Consider the following 24310-nt stretch of genomic DNA (forward strand, 5'->3'; position numbering starts at 1 on the left):
TGTTACCTGGCGATGGTTGCTTTGCAGTTTCTGAAGCCTACAATCCTGTGTCTTCCCTGAAATACAGGATGGTGAAAAGGATTAGGGTGGAAGGGCCCACCTAGCCCACCCGCAGGCAGAGTGGTGCAGCATGTACCTTTGCATTAAGGACTTTCAGCTGCTTTTTTGCCATCAGGCTTGGTGACTGCACCGCCTTTCTCTTGCTTTCCAGCAGTCTCTTGACTGCCTGAATGCATGCAGAGCCAATACATGTGCCGGGCCATTGGTGGGGGGGGTGGCTGCTCTGTCAAGCTTCTGGTTCGAGCCTTCTACTAAAGTCACTGCTCTTCTGTGATGCCATTTTTGTGCCACAGCAGGTCATGCAGGTTCTCAGTGGCTCTAATTAACGGTCCTGGCAGTGATGACAAGTGGCCACCAGAAGTGTGAATCTAGTTTAGGGAGACTAAGAAGCCAAAAAAAAAAAAAAAAACCAAAAAGCCTTCTAATCTGATCATTATGCTCAGGCCAAGGGATCAGCAAAATGATCAAGCAAGGAAGAGAAACAACTTCTGGCTACTAGATTTTGCATCCCTATCCAGGCCAAGAGTTGAGGGTAACTATTAACGATCGTACCACAGTGAACATCAATCTTGTAACAAGCTTGGATAATACCCTCTGGTGAATTAACAAGGACCGCTGATATCTAAGTGCTTTTCAGCTGTGCATTGCCAGGAATAAGTCTCAGTGCTGGGGGGCCTGAGTCTCTCCTCAATCTGACTTTAATTCCCTCCCATCTGCTGTCTGCGCTTCCTGACGATCCTCGCCCAAGTAGGGCACACGCGTGTGTGTTCTGAGGGGAGCGGGGTTGCGCCGGGCTCTCGGTAGGCTGGAATTTCCCAGGGGGAGGATTTCTGTGGGGTGGGGATAGCCAGGGTCTGTTGTGGTCTTTGTGCCCCTGCATGTACAACCTCAGCATCCCAGGAGCATCCACAAAGGTGGCTTTGCTGGTAGAACAAAACTGCCCGAGCTGGTGCAGTCTGGAGCACAGGACAAAGGCGGTCTCATTCCCACCGTTGCCAGGAATAATGGGGATAATTATCTCATTATTCCTGCAGCCTCCACAGCTCCCAGAGAAAGAGTAACTGGTGTGCAACAATGCCTCTGCTGTAAATAACGCCCTCAGCACATTCCACTGAAGCAGAAGATGGAGGTAGAAAGCCCTGTCTGCCCTCAGACCATGCTCACATTCGCCACTTGGGTTTTGGTTCACTGAGCTTTAGATTTTTTATTTTATTTTATTTAATGGGAGGGGAAGGCAGCACTGTGTGGGCTTTTTAAAGCTTTATTTATTTATTAAATCAAGGGCATGGGTGTCTGTTCAATTTGCAACTGCTTGGAAGTGTGCAAGAAGCCTGTGCCAGCCCTGGCCTGGACGTGACTGGCAGCATCACAGAGTGGGCAGGAAGAGGAAACTGTGTCCTGGAGATGCCGGTGTAAAATTAGGGGGTGCCACTTATTCCTCCTGGACCTGTCAACATACATTTTCATCTGTAGGCCTCAAAAATGTCCCTGAGATACTTGTTTGGTGAGAGGCAAGACTAGGGGGTAGGAAAAAGAGAGGTTTTGCCAAGGTTTGTGCAGCCTGGAGGGAGGCAAGAGTAGAATAGAGTGCTATGACTCAGGTTTGTTCACTTTACCTTGTTTTAAAGGTGTCCCATAAAAAGAAAAATATACTGCTATTAGAAGCAGAGATGTTTCATTTGTCAGGCTTCTGCACATTTCACTGATCCATTGCTGGTTTGTGGAGGTTGCTGCAGTGCTGCTGCTGACTGTGCCGTTAGCCATGGGTGTCTGAAATCCCCCGGAGCGTGTTTGGGTTCTTTTCTCTACTTGTTATTCACATGAGAAATACCAGGAAGGTATCTCCCATGTTTTCCCGGAGGGCTTCTGGGAAGATTGGAAAGGTGTATGGTGAAGTTTTGTCATCCTTGTCTGAAAATTGCATTGGCTTTCAGGAAAACCTTTTTCTCACAAGTGTTTATCAGGCAACTGGTTTAAATAAGCGTTAACATAAAGCAGAGGGTAAGTTTTCAATGGTTCTTCCACTTTCCTGGCTCAGGCTTCAGTTCTGTTGCTGGTGATGGGACTATTTCGTTAGCTCACTGGAGATGTCTTTGGCAAAAAATTGGAAGCTGAGACCTAATATTTCTAATGTGTCTTAAGAATTATAAAAGCAGATGTAAAAAAAACCCCATCCATACATAAATTTTCATCTAAGCCCCAGACTATTGCAAACTCTCAAAACCAAAAAACCGAGGGCCAAAGCACGCTTCCCTTGCAGCCTGCGGGGAGCAAGGCTGGTGCTAAGCTGGCACAGGACCTTTCTTGGTGCCACCGCTGTGCCCGGCTGTGGTCACACGGGTGCAAGGGCTCCTGGAGGGGGGGGCAGAGCTCCAGGGAGCCGGGGCTGCCCCCATCACTTTGTCCCAAGCTTTGCCACTGACCTGCTGCAAAACTTCAGTGCCTTGTTTTCCAGCAGGTAAAACTGGGAAGGGTGATGGCTGTGGTGCGGGGAGGCAGCGTGCAAGTTAACGGGGGTTGTGCTCGTGCCTCTGCAGATTGCTGCATGGATGGAAAATATCCTTATTCCCTGTCTGGTCCCAAACAAAAAGCCCTGTGAGTCTGTGCGGAGGAGGGATCCCTCTTCCTTGCAGCCCATCTGCAAACCTTCCTGCCAGCAGCCTCTGCTCATCCCACACTAAGCCAGCATCTCACTGGTATGGCGGGGCTGTCCGGTCCTGGGCGAGTGGCAGCTTACATGGAGGGTGGAGCTTTCTGAAATCCTGGCTGTAACCTTGGGAAGTACAGGCTGCAGCCAAGCAATAAGACTTCTCTGTCTTTGCAGCACCATCTGTCCCCTCTAACTTTCTGTAATCCTTCAGCTGCTGGATTAGAAGTTATCACTGAGCAGTGCTGGACTGCATCTGAAGTAGGATTCCTCCTTCAAATGACTCTGGAGAGGAAAGCCTTGCTGAAATGTGATAAAACCTGCTCCTCCTCGAGGTCCTACAGGGTCACCACCTACCCATCTTGGGGCATCCTGGAGTGGTGGAGTCGGATTCCTGCTTTGCATCTTGGGATCTTCTTCCCATGGCATGTTGAGGTGTAGGGGGGGTGGCACTGGGTGCGGAGCAGGGCCAGTACAGGGAGGGGAGCAAAACCACTTGGTTTTCCTCTGGCCTTGGCTTGCCAAAGAACACACTCGATGTTGGTGTGCATGTAGGAGAAGTTCTGGGTCCTGCACTTGCTAGTTATCAGTCTGACTCCCCAAAATCAAAGGAGAAATTGATCTTTCCAGTGCCTTTTTGCAAGACCAAATATTTTGAAGAGAGAGACGAATTGCTTCCTTCCCACGCACTGTTTCCAACATCCATGTTATCACTGTGGCATGCCTACCATTGTCAGATGTTTCCTTGCTATGCAAATCATCTTTCCCCTTTTTCCAGCACTGGTGATGGGCTTTCTACAGGGGATGCAAAATGGGGCAGCGAGGCTCAGTGCAGAGCGGTTGGTGCACGGCGCTGCCGGTGTCGCCCAGTTGCCAGAGCAGACATAGTGCCTTTGTGCCACCAGCATGCACAGGTCTCTGAGATGCAAGAAGGGGCTTTTCTTGCTCTCACCTCACCGCTGGTAATGCTGGTTTTAGCAGGGTGAGTGCTGCTAGCTTTTCCTTGACGTTTGTTCCCTAGTTGAGTCTGGAAGTGGGTCTAAGGACCTGTGGCTTAAGTGTCTGTCAGTGGCACTGAGGTTATGATGCTTGCCTGCTCACAGGAGTGCTGCCGTGTCAGGGGGCACGGCACATCCCTGGGATGCCTCAGGCTGGAGAAGTCAGGATGCTGACTGGGATGGTGGGGAAGGAGGTGGTGACCCATCTTTGTTGGACAACCCAATGAGATGCCTGGTTCCTCACACTAAGGCATAACCCAGCAATGTTGTAAGGGGCTGGTGCTGCTGGTTATAGGTGTTATTTTAGGGTGTGTTTTATTAATGTTAAAATTTGAACCAGAAGAGGAACAGCTCAGTTTGTTATGCAGTACCAGCAGGAATAAGGAGCCATTAAAACGTACCTGGGTGAGCAGAGCTGGGCACGCAGGCACGCACAGAGGCAGCAGGTCTCAGCAGCAAGAAGGGGTCCTTCAGTAACAGTTATTTTTCTGACAGAAGCTGCGCCTTTGTTGCTGCTCCTGCGAGGTGCAGTGAGGAAAAGATGACTGCCCGGGGGGTGCTCCTGGGAGGTGAAGCCATGTGCAGTTTCCTTAGGGAAGCAGCAGATTCTTTTGTGAACCATCCCTCTGCATGTGTGCCCATAGTGGTGGTGAGGTGCCCCTCAGTTGTCATCCACCGCCGCCTCCCAAAAGAACCTGCCCTACAGAAAGGGAACCGAGGGGAGAAGAAGGAAAGATGAGGCGCAGAAGATTCGTGGTCTCGCAGGGAGGTGACATGGGCAATGCCTACATGATACACTGCAGGCAGAAGTAAGCTCCCTTGACCTTCCATCCAAGCTGGTGGATGCAAGCTGGCGTTGGTCTGAAAGCCATGAGACTAATTCAGCGCAGCACTCAGCAGGAGCCCACGCACCTTGTATCTCAGCATGCTAACCACAGCTATGCAGCTTTATCCACTCAAAGGATGGTCATGGCTTGCTTCTGCCTCCAAAATACCACATAAATGTACCTGTGGCTTTACTGATGCCATCTGCATATTGTGACACCTGCTTTTCCCAAAGTGCAGCTCAGTTCCAAGTGTGTGTTTAAGGGAAGGCTGTCCAGGCTGTCCCCAAAATAAGTAAGATGGCTCTGATGTGCACCAGCTGGTCCCGTCTCCTTCAGGTATAATTAACGCATACGTTGCACGTTAGTCTCAGCTTGGCAACTCAACAGTTATATTGTGGTTTGATACTGTGATGAGTTCACAGAGGGATCTCAAATACCACAATGCAACTTTGCAACATGACCATTAGTCTTAAACTTTTAAAATTATAGTTAATCTAAAGCTCCCAATTTCTCTGTCCCTGTACAGTTGAATATTCCCATGCTGTGGATGCCTTTGGTGTCGTAGCAGATGGTCTGCAGAGTGCCAGTGTTTGGGAAGTCACTTGCTGTGGTGGTTAGAGGATTAAGTTGGATGGAGCAGTTTTTCCCTGAGAAATGATACCCAAAATGGGTAGTCTGGAGAGTCCCTTCTATACACCGCGGCTGTGTGCACACAAACCTGTATTCATCTGTTCTCCTGGGACTTGCTGTTTGTGTGGAGGGGAGCAGATGAAGACTCCTCTGCAATTTCAGTGGAAGCAAGGGAGCTCTTAGGCAGGCAGAGCAGTTCCTGACATCCCTGTCTCTCCACTGAAGAAATGGGACAACTGATAATGGAGATGTGATGTGTCACTGTCCCTTTTCATCCGAGGACCAAAAAGCGCTTTACAAAATCCCCCTGCAAGGTGTTGAAGGAATTCTTTGCAGATGGAGAAACAGAGACAAAATGCCTTGCTCCTGCTTGATCCATTATTCACTAAAAGAACTGGGAACAGAATTTGGGACACCTATTCCTGGTCCTCCCTCCCTGTCACCTTGGGAAGGACATAGCTCGCGCAGTAGTGCTCCTGGGAGGGCTTTCAGTGTCTGCTTGGGTCAGGAGACTACTTTGCAAATGCTTCTCTTCTGTTCGTGCAATGACACGTTGTGTCTGATCTTTATTTCTTGTGGATATGTTGTTTAACCACCCCGTTCCAGCTGTGCCAGCCTGCAAGACCCATCCCTGTGTGCCACCCATTCCCCATCCCTCCCTGCTTCCAGTCTGTGCTGGTGCACTGATTACGTGAATCACAAAAAACCCCCCCACCTTGTCTGGGCTTTTTTTTAATCTCCTGGTGGCTCTGTGCTTCCCTTTATGGCCTGCCTTGCCAGCCATGGGTGCAAAGGAACCCTGTCCGTGGGGGGAGGGAGCAGGCTGGGAATGCCCACCCTCTCGGGGACATGTCTGGTGCTGCGTGTTGTGAATGGGAGCTGCTACTCCATCCTCTCTTCCTCTTCCCTGCAGTGAGCTGACCATCTGCTTACCTTAATGGACTAGAGATTAGCCCGAGGGTTAAGTTATCAACATAATTAACCTAGATTTCTCCTCCACGGCTAAGGCAATTTTTACTTATCTACTGCTCAGGTGATGTTGTGAAATTCGGGCGGCTCTCTAGGAACAACAGAAACTGGAGCAAGTGGAGGGGAAGACTTTCAAGGTTTGAAATTACCCCGAAGCCCCCAAGGCACAGAGAAGAGAGATGATGAAGCTTGCACAGGGTCACGTATGTTCTCAGCTATGAGAACGGTATTGCAGAGAAGTCTGATATATTATTAATACTGCCTGTTCCTTATGTGGAGGGTTTTTCAGCTCTGTGTCTCAAACCAGGCAAGACTCATTAGCTCCGTTTTATGGAAATTTGTTCCTGGAACATTTGCACAAAGCTAACAAATAGAAAATATATGATGTCCCTGCGTTTCTGCCCAGTGGACATAGTGCAGAAGACTACTGTAAGTCTACCTGTAGGATACTTCCCAACCTGTGCTTGGGATAGAAGCAGTTCAGTGACAGGCTGTCGTTTGGTACTGTGGTCACGTATCACCAGATACTCTTTTCATGCTGGCTTAGTATTCTAGAGCTAATGTGACTCTAAACCCATGCGTGGGTGGGTGGCTTTTACGCTGCCTTTTCCTTGACAGTTAAAGATTGCAGTTGCCACTCCAGAGCATCCCGAGCTGCCTTTCCTGCCCTGGATTCTGGGTTTGTGGATAGTGCCGTTGGATGCGTGCACAGGCAGTGCTGGCAGGGTTGCGATGGCAAGGCGGTGCCCTATGTTGCAAAGGGCACCAAGCCCTGTGTGCCACGGGTGTCCAGCCTGTGGCCGCGGCATTCACGCCATGCGTGCTTGCTCTGGGCTCGGCTTGCCAGGGGTGGGGATGGCTTCCAGAGCACTGGCTGACCCGTCCTTGTGGGCACTTTGCACGCCAGAGGACACATGCCACGCAGAACCGGAGGACGCCTGGCGTGCCGTCAGGCTTCAGAGGCGGCACTCAAACGATCATTGTAATTACCGTCCTGAAAGCTTTTAATCCCTTGGTTAAATAAAACCAACAAATGATAGTGGGAGTAGGAAACTGCAGACGGCTGGAGGACAGCCGCGCCAGGAGCAATGAGATGTGCGAATGAACAAACACCCGCGTCCTGCCAGAGACACCTAATTTTGCTAATGATGAAATTAGCATGCAGCTTTGGTCAGATCCCACCCCAACCTCGGTGCTCAGCTCCAGACATCCCACTGTCACAGAGGCAGGCAAGTTAGAAGGAGTTCAGAGCAACAACAACGATTAGGGTGCTGGAAGGGAGCTGAGGTATGAGGGGAGATTAAAGCAACTGAGTGTGTTTATCATGGGTAATTGGTGATTAAGAGGGGAAACCTAGCTGTTTTCCTCTAATTTGAAGGGTGTGAACTTCAGGGAGAGGTGCTGCTCAGAAGGGTAACGGGAGGTAGGTAAGCAGGGGTGATGTGATAAAGCTTGGGGAAAGAAATGTTGGTGGAATTTCAAGAAAAGCTCCTAAGAGATATTTTTTGGGTCTGGCTTGTGAGTGGCAATGTAAGAATGTCACTGGTTGGGGCACATATTATGGACAGGAAAACGCTGGAGGAGAGACCCCATAGTGGTAAACTTTGCTGCACAGCCAGGGCTGGACTGCCTGAGCCCTCACATGTGTTTTGTGCCCTTTTCCACTTTTTTTTTTTTTTCCATATGAAGACACGAACATCACCAGCGCTTCTTGTGACTTTCAGTGGAGACGCGTTGCAAATGTTACATTCTCCAGTAATGCTTTACCCCACACCGTCACTGTTAAATCTGTCTGCTGTCAAAATACAGTGAGGTGTCAATCCTCACGTCTTGTTGATAAGGTCTGGGAAGGATTTGGTGGACGTTGGCGGCACCACCCCCTGGACTCTGCTGACAGGAGCTGTCCTCAGTGAAATGGGGAGAGTCTTGGTGGTGCCGAGTTGCTTGGAGATAGAAAAGCCTCGGAACGTGCCCGTGTCGATTTTGTACATGCTGCTTGGTTTGCGCTGCCGAATCGGTGCACCCGTCATGCTGCTGGGCTTGCGCTCTGCCTTTCAATAACTCTTACATACTTTTGGAATCCAGTCGTAGTGTAGGGAGGTTCTCCCATATCTTGGGCAGGAGGGATCCGAATTTTCTTATGAGGGATTTGTACACCCAGTCTGTGCTCTTGGGGGCGTTCAGGGGGACCATAGGAGACAGTGACAGCTGCCTTATGCTTTAGGGCTGTCCCACGGTTGTGCCCGTGCAGAAAAGGCAGTGTCACTCTCCTGACAGACAGATGAAGCATTTACTTGGGTGCTTCTAATGATTTGTGTCGCAGCCTTCTCACTCATTAAAAATACACCCCACCACCCCTCCCAGTGTTAAGCCTGCCTGTACACTACTGGGAACTGCTTCCCGTATACAGCTGATCCTCTCCATATGCTTTCACGGCTGCCTGCATGTTTTCCATAGAGTTTGCAGAGTTTTTGCTGGCAGAAAGCATTGCCTAGAACGGGTTCCCACTGCAAGCATCTCACCTCATTAATCTCCAAAACATAATGCCTTTACCAAGTTTACAGCTGCCCATGGGAACTTATCTGTAATGCACACAAATTCCTCACCTTGTACCTCATCTATTCTGCTGCTTTCTGCCTTTCTCCCCAAACCTGCATGATGCTCCCCTAAATGTGTTCTTGTTTTGTGCACCAGCTGCCCGAAGGCTGTGGCACCAGGCACTAGCACGGCAAATGCTGTGACGTGGTGCCCACGCTCTGCCGCAGCTCTTACCCGGGGCGGCTGCTCCCCATCTTCATCATCCTAACACAGAGTGATTTGCCTTGAATGCCCCTGCAGTAACCTGCCTGGCCGTAAATTGGAGACCTTTACAGCTGAAGGTTTGCCTCGAATGTCTTTTTTTAGCTTGCCCAGTATAATTCCCTGCTCTGTGAGTGCTTGCAGATACCGTTGCAGGTTTTATTTCCGAAGCAGACTGCATTGTAATTAAGAGGCCCCAAAATGAACTCAGCCTAGCAATAACAAAACGTAATAAAGTGAGCTCCTAACAAGACTGATAGGAGAGCAGTCAAGCTGCGCTTGCCTGGGATGTTTCAACATCCACAGAGACATTTTCCCTGACGGAATAATGGCAAGTTTCTTTCAGCTGTTATGTTCACCTTCTCTGCTAGGGTCTGACAGCTGCTGTCGCCTCAGAAATCACCAGCGAAGGGGTGCATCCTTGTCAATCCAGGGAGGTAACAGCACCAGCTAACTGATAGAAGCTTTCATCCTGGAACATTTTCAGACACCTCTAGAGAGGAAAATCCTGCCACTGACACATGCTGACCATAGAACCAAATAATGCAACCAACATCAACTGCAGGATCGATCCTTTGCTTCCTTCCCACAGGCAGGCAACTCTGTATAGCTGCAGTCTGTGAGAGAATGCAGAAAATCAGGGTCTGCAGCATGACGTTGATGCAGACATCCAAGTTTTGAGATCTGGTGTCTTGAGGTACTAAAGGCACCTTTCTCTCAAGTAGAAGCTGTTTCGCAGCCAATACCTACTGGCTAGACACTCTATAATAGTTTGTTGACTTGCAGCTAGCCTGTTGGGCTGGGGGGCTGCTTCTCTGCATTATGGCCCATCTCTGGTGCAGCCTGGTCTTAGCTTGCTCTGGGGTATGTGAGTGAGCTGCTAGCCCTGGCTCCAGCAGTGCTCCAGGAACCTCTTTGAGTGGTTCTTTAGTGTTCTAAGTTTAAAATAGAGCTTTAATGTTCTAAAGTGTTCAGAGTGGTTCATTACTGCGTCTTGCCTTCCTTGTCTGGGAAGGTGTAGTGAAAAGCAGCTTGCTTGTCATCATGTCGTGGTCATCATGCGTCTGTGACAGAAGGTAGATAGTTGTCTAAAGGGCAAAGGATCCTGGCACCCCACAAGAGTCTAAAGTTCTTGTCCAGGCAAAGGTCAAACCCTTTCCTCAAAGGCATCCTAAACCCACAAGGTCTTGTGCGCTGCTTGTTGGCTGACAGATGGTACAGAACAAGAGTAGTCCCCCCTGTGTCCAAGCCCATGTCAACTGAGGGAGCCGTCGGCTGCTGCCTTTGGTGAGGCACGGTGGTGAGGACGTGCATGCCAGCAGGGACCACCCCAGGGCTGCCTCCGCACCTGGGAGCAAACCTGTGCACAGGGGCATCCCGCTCGCCCTTCCACCTGCTCCGTGCCAGGGGATGAGGCGGCTCCTTGGCTGGGTCCTTGCAGGCAGCTTCAGTGGGAGGGAGCAGGCGGGTGGCCGGTGTCGTGCCGGAGGGAGGTGGCGGCGCTGGCGGGGGTGCGGGGCCAGGCGGGAGAGTTGTGTTGCAGGACAGTGCAGTTGTGCGAGTGGGCTGTCAGTCTCCTGCTATCTCCAGTGGACTTGACAGCTGTGCAAATAGTGCAGGCAAACTTATCCGAGAGGAAGTGACAGTGAGGAAATGGAAAAGTCTGGAAGCGTACCAGGGAGCGAAGTCTCATCATAATATACCCCCAGGCCAGATCAGAATTACTTTAGTGCAATGATACATTTTTTTTTTTTTCTTCTTCTGCTTTCCTCTCGGGGAGGAGATGCTACAGATCTTGACTGGTATTGCTGGATATGTAAAATGTCATGTTGCACAGTTGAAAGAGATGCTGGCCAAGGGAAAGACAAGGCCTGCACAAGAGAGCTGGCTTGAATGTGCATTTTCAGGATAGCAGAGCCTTGGCTTTCTGGACTCAGCCTGTTTTAGAATTCTCTTATTTTTGCGAAAGGAGCCCAAGTCCTTTGGGGCTTCTGCTGGCCACCCACAAAGTCCAGGAAGGAGTTTCCCCTACACCCTCATATTCCCATACATATTTACGTTCAATACTGGAGGGATGTGTGTTGTATTTTCAACAGGATCAGGTTTATTTTGGTGTAACAGGGCAGGATGTTGTGCTCTCTTAATACAGCCCGGATGCTGTGGAGATGTGGTAGATCCTATGGTGACCATCTCTCTCTTCCTCTTAGAATCATAGAATTGTTTCGTTTGGGAAAGACCTTTAAGATTATCAAGTCCATCCATTAACCATTTTACCAGACTGCCAGAAAAACAGCATCTGGTTTTGATTTTCACCCTCTCTGGGAAGGGATGGGAGAAAACAGCACGCTGGGCAGCTGTGGTGGTACCACAACTATCATCAGGAAACCTTTGAGGCTGGTGGGTGTCTCTGGCTGGTGGGTCACGTCATGCTTGGGGACCGACATTTGCCTGCAGTGGGGCTGTGATGACCAAATGCATTTCAGCTTTTTTTTTCCCTCTGCATCATGATCTAAATAAATCTCAGAGTGCGAAAGGCAGTTATGATCGTTTATCATTTGATGAGCTTCAGCTTTGTCTCTGGCAGATACTAATAGAGAAAACGTTGTCATCCAAACTGAAGCAGCCTTCAGCTGGAGTTAAATTACAGCACTGTTGAAAAGCGACAGATTTGGGAAGAGAAAATAATAACAGGTGGGCAGATTATTAAAATACAATGCAGACAATACCTGGAGGGTAAATATAATCAGCTTTGGATGGCAGTGAAATCTGAGGAGCGTTTTGAAAGCAGAGAAGGCTGATATACATGTGCCTTCACAGCAAGGACCCCTGGTTACACAGCTGGAGAGTTGATATCTTTATTTTAGCAACTTGTTTTCCATCGTACAGGAATGCTTCTTGTACCTGCTAACTCACAGGCTGCCTGGGCGCATCATACTTCATCGTGTTTCACAGTAGGCTTCCCGCAGTATCCCAGAAAGCAGAAATATCTTGCTGCAAAAGGAAATGCTTTGGGAGGTGTTGGGTTCCACGGCTTGCCCTGGGTCCTGTGAACCACTGCACGGCTTTAAGCACAAGCAGCACCAGTGTTGCCCACCCTGATCCCAGAGGAGCAATCCCACAGTTTCTCTGGGTACAGGCGACATCCCTCTTCTGCTCAGGCATCTTTTCCACCTCGTGCACAGGCTCAGCTTCTCTCTCCCAGCCTCCTGCCCCATGTATCAGGTGAGCTTTTTGCTCTGCCTGTCCTGCATGCTTTCAGCTGTTTGTTCTACCATACGTTTACTTCAGAGGGCCGTCTGGGGAAGACATATTCACGCCAATAAAACTGATAAACTGCCAGAGAGAGCGAGATACAGTTTTAGTAACTGGCATAACAGTGAATTTGCTGACCTGGCACAGGGAGGGGAAAGGGAAAGGCAAAGGCTGGTGAATTAATTACAGTGCTGAAGCAATGCTGAGGAGAGCCTGGCTTATCTTGGAAGTGGTTCAGTTACTCAGCTTGAGATATGTGTCCAACTGTTGTACACCTCAGGAGTTAACAAATGCATCAGGGCTGCTTAAGGTGTGGGTCTGGTCGGTGTAAGCTCTTTTGAGACCACGCTGCAACCCTCTGCCTGCCCATCCATGGCTTCCCCCCACCTCCCCTGTCCTGGCATTTGCAATTGCAGCCCAGAACTGATTCTGTAGATAGCTGCACAGTCACTGAGGCTGACGTGAAGGATGCCATGGCAAGGTGTGGGCAAAGTCAGGGTGTCAGCAAAGCGTGATTTCAGCATGTTTTGATTCCTGTTCCGAGCTCAAATCCCGGTTCTAGCTCTGCCGCTGACCTGGGTGAAGGCAGGTCACCTCTCTGTGCCTCAGCGTGGTCACCTTGGCCCAGAAGTGCTGCTTTCCTTGTACAGCCACGTGGAGGCACCCAGGGCTGCTTGTGACCACCCTGGGGCAGGGGGAAAAGGTCCCACTGCTGCCATGGTCAGTGGCACCTGTCGCAGGTGGTATCACCGGCTGCTTTCTAGTTGACTGCACAAACCTGGTTCCTGCCTTGTTTTTGCAAAGCTGAAGCTGTCTCTGGAGCACCCCAGCTATGTGTTGGTCCCCTGTCCCACTCGTGGGGCTAGAGGAGGAGCACTCATCTCAGCACTGGTGCTTCATCTCCTGCGCCTCATCCCAGGCATCAGCTTGGGGAAAGCAAATGGGAAGTTAGTATCTCTGGTGGAGCACCGAATGAGGTGGCTCCAGTGCCTCCCAGTTTTCTGAGAAATTTCGGAGTAATGCACAGACTTGCTACCCATTAGAGGCTTGGAGGCTCAGGGGCTTGGCAGTGGGTGCCAGTTAGAAGAGAAAGGCAATGCGTTGAACAAAATCTCCAGAGATTTCAGGTATACCATGACTCTAGAAGGAAGAGTGAAAGGTATATTCTGTCTAAAAGTCAAAAATAATTATTACTGTAGTGGCATGATACCGTTACCTCTCATGTTTACAAATCCTCATTGCCAAAGGAAAAAGAATTGAATACATTTTGAATACAAATGGTCTCCTTAGGGGTCATCTTATTTGTGATGTATGACTGATACCTTGGCCAGACAAAGGTTATTGCAAGAAATAGACTTGACCTTTTAAACATACAACAGAGATTTGCAGCAATAGTGTGCACTGCACTTTCTAAATGAATGTGTTAGCAGACAATGAAAACAGAGGAGTGCATCTAATTAAAAATGTATGTGAAAGAAAATAGATGGAATAAAAAAGGGTAAACAAATATTAGAGATGATAAACGTATTGTCACAACAGAAGTTAGAGCCAGCCAGCACGGAGAGGGAAGGGTCCTACATGGAACAAAAGCAGCCATTTTGAGAGCTGTGCTTAGCCCTAAATTGCAAAGAAATACAAAAATAAAATGCAATTATGACTATACAGCTGGAGGACAAAGCTATTATGATGATGGTGCAGAGCCATCGGTAACTGTATGATGAGAAAATGCAAAAATCTTTCTGCCATCTGGTCAAGTCTAGTACTTACGTAGTTCTCATTGTTAATGGTCCTCACATCAAGTATGTATTGTAAGGCTGCATCCTTAGCAATATTTTAAGGCTGGATCTATAGCAATAGGATGTATGATCAGGCGTGCAATCAAATGCACACAAATCTCTAAATTTCTCATCAGCTTTTTAGGAAAGCATTCTGCCCGGTAGACAGATAAAATACTTTTTTGCTTATCTGCACTTGTCAAAGTCTCTTTGGCTTCAAATACCTCTGAACAGTCTCCCCTGAGCTTGGCTTCCTGTTTTTGCTGTCCCTCCTCTGTAAAATGAATGTAAGTTATTGAGCAAGTATTGGCTTGCTATTAGTCCATCCAGTCAGACCTGTGGAGGGGTGAGGGGTGATTAAAATAGGGAGCATGTAATCACCTGCGCTGGAATTTAGTCATGACACTGGGCTTATCACTTTTAATCTTATAAAAGAAAGGACCGCAGGATCTCTGATGGCTAGAAGTGGTCTGGTCCCCAGCTTTACCTCTGGACTGAAAGCTTGGGTGTCCAACAGCATGGCTCTCCTGGCCCGGGCTTGACAGAGCTGCTGTCAACACAACCTTGGGCAGCATTTTATTTTTCGACATTTTGCTATAGGTTTTTGCCTGTTCAGGCTCGGTGAGTGTGGGAGCAGAGCCAGTGGGAGGCCTGGCTGTAGCAGGGCTGTTATGGAAGGGTGGGTACAGGTTTCTTCTGGGATGATTGCTTTTGAATGTCTCTTGGGGTGCCTCTCTAAGGAGGCCTGAAGGGAGAGGCGATGTCAGAGAAGAGGGGACCAAGTATGGGCTGGAGCGAAGCAGGTCTGTGAACTCGGAGGTGGGATCACCCTTGCTGCTGTCGTTAAGAGCTCTGGGGCAGAGCACAGGAGGATTTCAGCCGCTGCATTGCAGGCGTCTCCCAGTGAGATGCCCATTCACAGAGACGCAGTTCTCCAGCCTGGTCTGACCTCGGTGTGCTCCACTGAAGAGGGCTGAGCGTGTGCAGCGGAGGGATGCTCTGGGCTGTGTAAGCTCTTTTGATGCAAAGTGATGGGTGCCCAGTGGTAGCTAGCACGGATGACTACCTGGCATCAAGCTCCCCGTGGAAAACACTCTCTGGCCACTGTGGGCCCAGCTGTCCCTGGGGGTGCTGTGGAAGCAGGGTGACTGAAGTCGTGCATTCAGTCCATGGGGACCTGCCCTTGGCCTCAGCAGGTGCAGCAGACCCCCAGGTATGGCAGGGGCACAGCCACTCCGAAAGGGTCGCTACCTTCCATGGCTGCACCGGCAGCTCTGCTGGCTGTGCACCGAGGACACAGGAGGAAGAACGAGCTAACAGTTTTAGTTGACAGGGCTGTCTTAATACCTGTGTAGATCTATAGGCAGAGTTGCCTGAGGAAAGATGAAAAATTAATGGGGACATTTTCACCCTGGCTGGCTCACATGCCATTTTAATCCTGCTGCCAACATGATGGGCGTTTCCGCCTGAGAAGAAGTGTTGAGTGAAATCCAAATCGTTTGACAAGGAGCAAAAACAGCTACTGATGGAGCCTGGGGCAATAAATCAGTTTGTAAACATTCTGCACTTTGAGGAAGGTCTGTACACAGATTTTGTTTCTAATGGTGGCTTGGGCAAAGGTCTAAGCACCTCTGAAGCGTAGACCGTCTTCAGCAGGAGGCAGTTTCTTCTGCAAATGAGGAGAAATGGGGTGGCAGCGGGGAACAGGCATAGCATAGCGGGGAAGCCGGTTTTATTCTAGATGATGAAGGCTTGGTTTGTGTGTAGAGTAGCACCCATGTATCGCAAGGTAGGATTTGTGCAAAGTGTGCAAATCTTTTGTCAGTTCCTTTGGTGGAAAATTCGCACCTCAGTGCTTAGAAGGTGGGTGGCTTGCACAGTGACAGCTAATGTCAGGGGAAGTTTTGTAAAAGCAAGGGCTGCTGGATTTTGGACGGAAATGCTGAGCCGTGTGGTGAGCTCAAAACCTGGGATGAAATCGAGAATTACTTCTGGGGAGGTGGCAGTGGGATGTATAGGTGCAAGAAAGTTAGGGCAGGAATTGGGAAAAGAGTATTCAAGGTTTGCCCAGCCAAGTGGTTCTGGTTACAGCACCAGCTCCCGGGGACCGCTGCCTGGGAGCTGGGGGCTCAGCAACCAGTGAGTGCACCCCAGGGCTCGGGATGAGCAGGGACACGCTGCTCTCCCTGTCAGCCTGCAGCAGCCACTGTGTTACCCCAACTCGTTCTTTGTCAGCCAGGCAAAAGGACTCATCCTCTTTCCAGAGAGATCAAGCCTGAAAAGTAAAAATAGTCCGATTTGGACTGGAGCTTAAACCTAAAGTGATTACATGACTTCTATTAAAGCAAAAAGCAAACAAACCAACCCTGTTTTCCGCTGGTGATTACATAACTCACAAATCAGATGAATGGGCAGTCTTCAAAGCCATTGCCAGGGGAAAGCACCTGGACAGCTCAAACCCAGCGGCCACGTGCTGTGGCAACTGGTGCTCCAGTGGAGGCTGAGCCTTGGAAACACGGCTCTCGCCCTGCCTGTAGTTTGCAGCTTGCTGCTCCTGCTTTGCAAGGGGATGTGTGCCTTTTCCCAGCTTTATTAGATGACCTTGTAACCTGTCTCTCAGCGTTGTGCTGCTCTCTCTGTGCTGGAGGGTGTAGAGCGGCTCTGTTGGACACTTGGGCTTCGGAGGACAGCGAGCCAGCTGGTTTTGCCAGTGTCTGTGCAGCAGTGCAGGCAGCAGGGAAGCTGTGTTTTGTACTGGGAGAGAGCCCTGAGAGAACAGTAGATGTTACATTCCCAGATCCTACCTACATGCACAGTACAATGTAAATAGTCCTGAAGAGCCGCACGGACAGTCGGTGTGAATGGCAGACCAGGATTTCACTGCAAAAAGCTTCTGTGAAAACTTGTGTAAATCAGACCCTGCTGGGGTCCTGCCATGGAGATTTCCCATCGTAGTACAGGGAAGTTTACCTCAGTGAAGCTTACCCCAGGTGATGGTTTTCCTGAATCAACAGCAGTTGAGAGATGGCTGCATGTTGTGGCTCATGCTCTGGGTGATTTCTCAGGTGCCTTTGTCCTCATTGCAGGTCACCAGTCAGTCTCTCAGCTGGAAGTTGCTGCTGAGTCTGCTACATGGTTTTGTAAACACCGAGGATGGATGAAGGATACGAAGGAAATGATGAAAGATATGATCTCTCATCTTTCTGATACATAGCTTGAGGGCTTTGGAAATTTCCTGGTCTGAAATCCTGCTGGAAACCTGGCTTCCACAAGGTCATCACATAGCAGCAGAGTTGAGTGCAGATCTCTGGACTCAAGGTCCTTTTGGCCGTAGGCTGGAGGTCCAGCAGGTCCCTGGCCCCGACACATAGTAAGGTGGTGGTGGAAGAAGTGAATGATTCCCCATCATTTGGTTTGCCTGCTGCTCTGGAAGTGAAGTGTTGATGCAAGAGACAGCCAGCATGGCAAAGTCTGGTCTTTAAAGGCTGTTCTGGGGAAGATAAGCTTGTAGGGGATAATGGATTTATTGGGAGCACGTAGGTAAGGCATGAAGGTGTCATCTCAACGGAGTTATGGGCAGGACCAGGAGGACCCCTTGTCCACAGTGATGAGTGGGTAGGGGTTATCTGCAGGAGTGGAGCCAGCACTTGGGTTTTAACCTGGGCATCTAGCAAGGACTGAGCTCACGTGCCAGGTTCCAAACGTGTGTGTGTGGGGGTGAGCCAGGGCAACAGCCATGAAACAACTGAGGATGACCCTGCAGTGAAGGTACTCATCAGGGGGGAAGGAAGGAGCACTGAGCTGGGCTACTGAGCCTGAGGCACGGACAGGGGAAGCTGAGCAGTCCAGCATGTCGCCTTGCACGTTGGTGATGGTAAGAGCTCTTTGCCCTGTGCTGCTGTCCCTTTATAGGGTCTCTTTCTTGCACTGCAGCCTCTTGGAGTCTTATCCTCAGGCTGTTTGCTTTGCACAATGGTTTCAATATCTCACTCCTGTCCCCTGTCCGGGGAGAGTTCACAGGCAGGACTGGGTAGAAACAGGAGCTTGTGCTCCTTTATGTGAGAGCATTGGCCATCCTGCTTCCAGCAAAATGGCCAGTGCCTGATACTTTGTAGGAAGACCCCACCACCAGCCCCACATGCCTACATGTCATGGGATAGACACAGGAGGGCAAAGCTTTCTTCATCTGCCTCGGAGCGGGTTTTGAAGCAGCCTAAGATAGGCAACAGTAAATTAGTAAGGAATTGCCTCCATATGTTCGTGTGCATGCATATATGTATGTGTTGATTTGTGGATGTCATCTATTTCTCCTCAGTAGTCCTCCCAGTTTGTTGCTGCGCCAGTTCCCTGCTGAAGTCGGGTGATTATTCTGTGGCCAGAGTGGGCTGAAGGTGGAAATGATTTTATTTGGAGAAACAACTTTACCAAATACAGCACTTCTGCACACCTTTTCCAGGACATGTTTTTTTGTCTTCTTCTGTGAGCGTTTACCATCGCCTGTGCAGATGAGATCTGTTACTATATTCTGCTTTGTGCTCTGTTTTGCTCCTCTATCTCCTCTCAGATCAGCTGTTTTCTTCCTTCTTCCCTTCCCATTAGGCTATTACCTGATCTCTCTCCTAGTACTGCTGCCATCCTTGACACTACCTGCTGCCAGGCTTGCAGAATTCCAGCAATACTGACACATTCCAGCTTTTATTATTTTTTTTCCCCTTCCTTTCAAGCACACTTCAGAGGCAGAGCTGGATGTTTGGGGATGGCTGGGGGGTTCCTGAGTTTGCAGCAGGTTTTCTGCAATGAGTTGCAGAAGGCATTTGCAATGGTTGCTTTCCGAGGGGTGAGCAGACCAGTTAGTCCAGAGACAGGTGACCTAAACCCAGAAATGTAACTGCTGGTGTGGTTAACTCCTTAGTCACTGAGCAATAATATCTGGCAAATGTGTGACTACCCCAGCTTTTAACTGCCTCCAACATATTGCTGAAGTGCGAAGGGCCCTGTTGTCTCATGCGCAGCTGCTACAGCCTCCTGGCAGCTCTTCTGCTTCAGAGACTTCTTGTAGAGTCATTGATAGTTATGGAGGTGGGGGGGAGGAATATAGGAAGGAAGGAGCTGAATTAAAGTGCATTTTATGTAAAAGCAGTTAACGTAGATACTGCATCCCCGAGTGTAGGATTCACGTTGCATTCAATTTGCTAAAAGCTTGCCTATAGGTGGCCCGGCTGCTGCCCCTGTCAGCATGTCAGTGCCTGGCGCTCAGTTGCTGCAGAGTACGCTGGGTCTGCCTGATCCACTTGGGGAGGGAAGCTGCCTGTGGAAAGCAGCTGATGAAATACAGACATAATCCTGCTTCCAGTAAACCTATCTGGGAAAACGGCTGTGTTTCTCCAAAGTAAGGCAGTGCCAGCAAGCCACGGTGCTCAATCTAGGCACTAAAATTTCTTGTTCCTGACGTATTTAAAGAATCCTGCATTATTGATCACGATATCCGTCGGTATCCGTTTCTCTAGGCAAGTTGATTGCTCCAGCAACCTGTATTGATTGCATTTATTGCCACATTATCGAAGGCTGGTGGCTTTTTTTCCCGAATGGCTCTTCCTAAATGTATACTTTCTTCTACCAAATGATGCATGTCTCATTCTGCGTGTCTCAGAGGTGCACTGCATGAATGGCACCCTTATGGTGGTGTTCCAGTTCACTGGCAGGCTTTGTCCTTCCCCTGTTACCCCGTATTTCTCGATCACTCTGTTACACATGTGAAAGTGCCTTCTGTTACGTTAGACCTGGGCTGGCCACTGGGTAGTGAAGCAGATCCATTGCTCTGCTGAGTCTGGTATATCACACACAAATTATATCTAGAGTTACCTCCTTATAGCTTTATAGCTTTTTTTTTTTTTTTTTTTTTTTCTCTGTTCACAGTCTCCTCGGGTTTCTGCATCAGTGGTCTGTCCCATGGTAATGCAGAGCAGCTGGATCAAAAGGGCTGCAACCACAGGTGAGCTCTGTCTCTCGCAGAGCAGATGAAACACAGAATTCTGGTCTGAACCGTGATGGGGCATAGCACCATACTCGGCTCCCTGTGAAAGGTGAAGCACCAAAGCCCAGATGTGAGACTGAACTCCCCCAAGGCTCCTGAATTGAGGGGTCCAGCCCACCAAACCAGCCCTTCCACCAGCCCTCCCCAGTGTGTCGAGTCTGATTGATCTCATTGCCTCTGTAGTCCCGGCACCTTAGTGCTACCATCCTGCCCGTGCCATGGGCCTTGCTCATCGCGGTGCTCCAAGAGATGCATGCAGGGTAGCCCTCCGAGTTGTTCTGGTGTGCTCTGCACTAGAAATGCCTCATCTGCTAAGCGGAGGGTGGGTTTCTTTTTTTTCTAGTACATCATCGGTCTCATAAAAGACTAAGTGACTCAGTTCAGTGGTGCAGAAAAATGGAATCTGTGTTTTCTGTCTAGTGGCTGTTGCTTCTTTTTAGTTTGCTCTGAGACTCGTTCCTCCCATGTCCCCCGCTGTCTCCCAGTTCCTCCCACTCCAAAACGTGTATAGCCAGGGGCTCTTACCCTTGCTCCTATATTTCTCCTACAGCTTCTGTCCCTGCTCCTCTTTGGGCTTATGTGCAGACCTGCTGGTTGCTTGGTCATGGGACTTTGCCCAGTGTCTGGGGCAGGATGCTCGAGGACAATGGCTTCTTTTCCAGCTGTGTCTGAGAAGCCTGGCCATCTCCCAGGCTTCATCACATTCATCCGCCAGCCCCGGGCTGCCCTTGCCTCCTCACCCTCTGTGAGCCCTGGACAGCTCTTCCCTCTTAGCAGTGGCTCCAGGGATGCTGTGCAGATACTCAGCCTCTGAGCGCACACAGACCTGGCAGAGCTTGTACACTCCGTATCACTTTGCTTGTGATGTGGCACCAGTCTTACCCTTTGGGAGATGTGTTCCAGAAGTAACGCTGACCCTGCTGGCCAGGAACCCGGGAGGAGCCCCTGTGGCAGCTCCAGGCCACCCACCCCATAACCACACAGCAGGCAACGCATGCAACGTGTGTGAGCGGTGCTGCCAGCCGTGCTGCCAGCCCTGCTGAAGGGCTCCTGGCATGCTTGGCCTGACTTCCATGTTGTAGTTGAGTCTCTATTTGCTGGGTCTCTTGAAAACTTTCAGGAAGAGCAGAATGAAATTTGTTGGGTTTGGTGGCGAGCTCCCTCAGCCCTTCCTTCTGCTCAGGGCAGGGGTGAAGTCTGTGTATTTTTATCTCCACTTGGGCGTCGAATTCCATGTCTTTATTTGGCTTGCAGCCTTCATCCCTCTGCCGGGATGCCTCTGGCCGTACCTGGTTATATCCAGCCCTTCGGCATGCGTGTGGGGATTCTTGCGAGGGTGGTGGCCACCCCCTCCTTCTCCACCTGTTATGAAGATCTGGGGATGGGGTGGGGATAAGGACTCAGGCGGCAGTTGTGCTTGGTGGATAGAGTTAATCCCCGGAGTCTTGAGCGTCTCCTGTTCTGCTGGCCTGCCAGTTTTCCTGCCTCCAGCCCCTGCCCCGGTGGGGTAGGGTTACTGAAGATGCAGGGGGGTGGGAGCCGTGGGGGGAGCGTGGCTATTCTGAGGAGCCGGGTTTGGTTACGGCTCAGAACCCGTGGCGTGCCAGAGTCGCTCGGGTATCGCTGGCATGGAGCCATGGGTACCCAAGCAGGGGGGCAGGAGCTACAAGATGGGAGCTTGAGAGGATGCTCAAGGACCTGCAAGACTGCATGAGCCACTTTTTTTTTTTTTTTTTTTTTTTTTTTTTACCCAAACAATTACAGAGATAAAATATGCCAGTTCAAGACCGGGAAGTAGTGGCACTGAAAACGCATAGGGCAGTTCATCTAGTAACTTTCAATTATTCCTCCTCCTGAACTCCCCACTGCTGTGCCTCCTTGGCAGTCAGGGAGAGGATACAGATCTGGTTTTTGCGTGGATAGCCATGGTGAAGTGCCTTGTCTCAGGGTGCCAGGGGTTTGTGGAGCAGGGATGACCAAAGGCTGAGTCACAGATAGCCAGGTAGACCTGTAATTTATCTGCTAGATGGTAATGCATGTTGCAGAGGTGGCTTGTAGATACTCAGTTGCTCTGAATATCTTTACAGATAATGATCAGGCGTCATTGAGATGCAAAGTGCTGTTCAACATGCTTTATAAGCCCCTGAGCATAGAAGCTTAGTTTGTCTCATAGACAAGAGACTTCATGACCTCAGGGACAGGGCAGGAGGCAGGGATGTGAGGATCAAGTGTGCTCAGCTCGGGCTCGGTTTGATTTCTCTGTGCTTGCTGGCAACGTTTTGGTGAATGAGGACAGTGCTGCACATATGTGTGTAGCTAACATCACTGTGCAGTGTGTGGGCATGCCTAAAATAAGCTTGCTTACACTGATTTGCATCCATACCTGCCTGGTACTTACCCCTCTTTTATAGACCTTTAAAGAAAATGGTATTTTCACCTGCTGACACATAAAGAAAAGCTCATTTGAGAACTTGGCTGCCTGCAGGCTCCTGTCCTACATCCTGAGCGCTCCTGCAAAGTATCTTCTTTTGCTGACATCCCCAGGATCAAGCACCACAGCATTTGCAGAGAGTCCATGTGTTTTCAGGCACCCTGTGCCCTACCAAAGCTTTCTACCCTCCCCACCTCATCTAGTAACACTCAGCTCCTTCCTACATCTCTTGTAACCTTTGGAAATACACTTTCTCCTCTCCTTCCTATTTGCTTGGCCAGGTACTGCTTTGGCCAGTACTTGGCTCTGGCATCTACGTGTGCTGATTGACTGCCTGGCAGGCGAAACCAGGCAGCTGTCTGTTGAGTTGTTACAACAGTTTGTCACAACACAAATTTACTCATCCCCTCCATGTCACCAAACTTACAGGAACCTAAATCTTGGAGGTGTCTACTGCTTTGTTATATTTCTGACCAGCAGGTTTGAAAACTGTGTGGGTGACAAAATACTGACGTACACCCACACAAACTCACAGTGTGATCTCAATAAATGACATAAGTGTTGTATATATAGACAGTAATCATAGCTTTTTGGCTTAAAAGCAAGTCCACCTCTCTAACTTAATTACCAATCAAGTTTTCTCTCTCGGTTGTTTTTTGTTTTTTTTTTTTTCTTCTGAATTATCTGTGCAAACTCTCTTGGTCTTTTCTGAGCTTCTCTGTTGTGGGTATTTAGTGGGTGGTTATGCTTGGACCACAGCCCCAGGTCTCAGTGCTGCTGGGTCCTCTGCCTTGGAGAAGACCCCAGGCAGCATGTCTGTAGATAGCTAAAGCCCGCTGCCCATTTCCCAGAAACATACCCTCTGCGTGGATACTCTGAAGCCCATGGCAAAATATCTGTGCCTGCTTTCTTTGTTCCCTGCTTGGCACTGCGTGTGAAATTCCTCTTGGAGAGGGATGTGGGGGAGCCGTATGGGAAAGCATAGCACTGTTTCATGAATAAAAGGGTATTTACAAAACAACAGGGTTTGTTATAGCTACATGCAGACTTTATACCAGACAGCGATGCCAGCATTCCTAAGAATCAGCAAGCAGAAAGACTATTCACAGGCATAGTCAGCTGATTAATTTATTCACTGACAATGATTCTTATGGACAAGCATTCTGGAAAATAGTATTTAGGAAATAAAATCAATAGTCCTTTTTAAGAATTCCAGAGCTATTAGGGAAGTAAAGACACTTCATACTTTTTGTTATGTGATGCTTGATAAAGCACAGAGGAATCATCTTCTCTCAGTTTGAGTGTTTTTGCATATATTGCTACAGTAACCAGAACTAGTGCCTGCTGTCTTGCAGCTATTAATGATTGTGCTGCTTCAGCTGATAGGTTCAGCTCTTACTATATCTTTGCCTGCAGTCTATCAGTTTCATATATTTTCCTCCAGATTTTCACCCATAACTCTGTCTGTATCCTCCCTATAAGCTTTTTTTTCCTGCAGGATGCTCCTCTAGTGTCACCTGTTCTCTCAAACTTCTGTCCTTAGTTTTAAAACTTTCCTACTTTAGCCCCTCATTCATGCTTTTACCTTTTTGTCTTCTTTCCTCCAAGGTCCCCACCAGCTCTTCACCCAAACAGTTTGTTACAGCCTCAGTCACCAGTTCTGCCCCTATATATCTCCCTTTACAGGTTCTTCTGTGCATGGTGGGTTTTCTTTTTAGTCCTGATAGAGCTGCTTCCTTGCCCTCTTTTTTTTCCCAGGTCTGTGCTACAGTTTCTCACACCAACTTGTTGTGCCCCATTTTAGCATGTTTAAGACCTCCTTGGAATCATCTTTTACTCTTAACATTACCAAAAACAACAGCTCCCTGGGGTCTCTAAGCACTACTGT

The 24310-nt window shown here is 49.3% G+C and overlaps 1 protein-coding gene across 2 annotated transcripts in view; it reads left to right on the forward strand.

The window, feature by feature from the left end:
- IGSF11 (immunoglobulin superfamily member 11) overlaps positions 1 to 24310 on the forward strand; it is a 108265-nt gene that overhangs the window by 37468 nt on the left and 46487 nt on the right. The window contains exon 2 of one of the 2 annotated variants that reach the window (XM_040596852.1): positions 19874 to 19949. The exons of the other annotated variant lie outside the window; for it this stretch is intronic. Within the exon in view, the coding sequence (XP_040452786.1) occupies positions 19907 to 19949 (43 nt within the window). The 5' untranslated portion in view covers positions 19874 to 19906. The remainder of the gene's footprint in view (positions 1 to 19873; positions 19950 to 24310) is intronic. 2 annotated transcript variants of the gene reach the window in all.

The sequence above is a fragment of the Falco naumanni genome, chromosome 5, assembly GCF_017639655.2.
Source record: "Falco naumanni isolate bFalNau1 chromosome 5, bFalNau1.pat, whole genome shotgun sequence".
Classification (NCBI taxonomy): Eukaryota; Metazoa; Chordata; class Aves; order Falconiformes; family Falconidae; genus Falco; species Falco naumanni.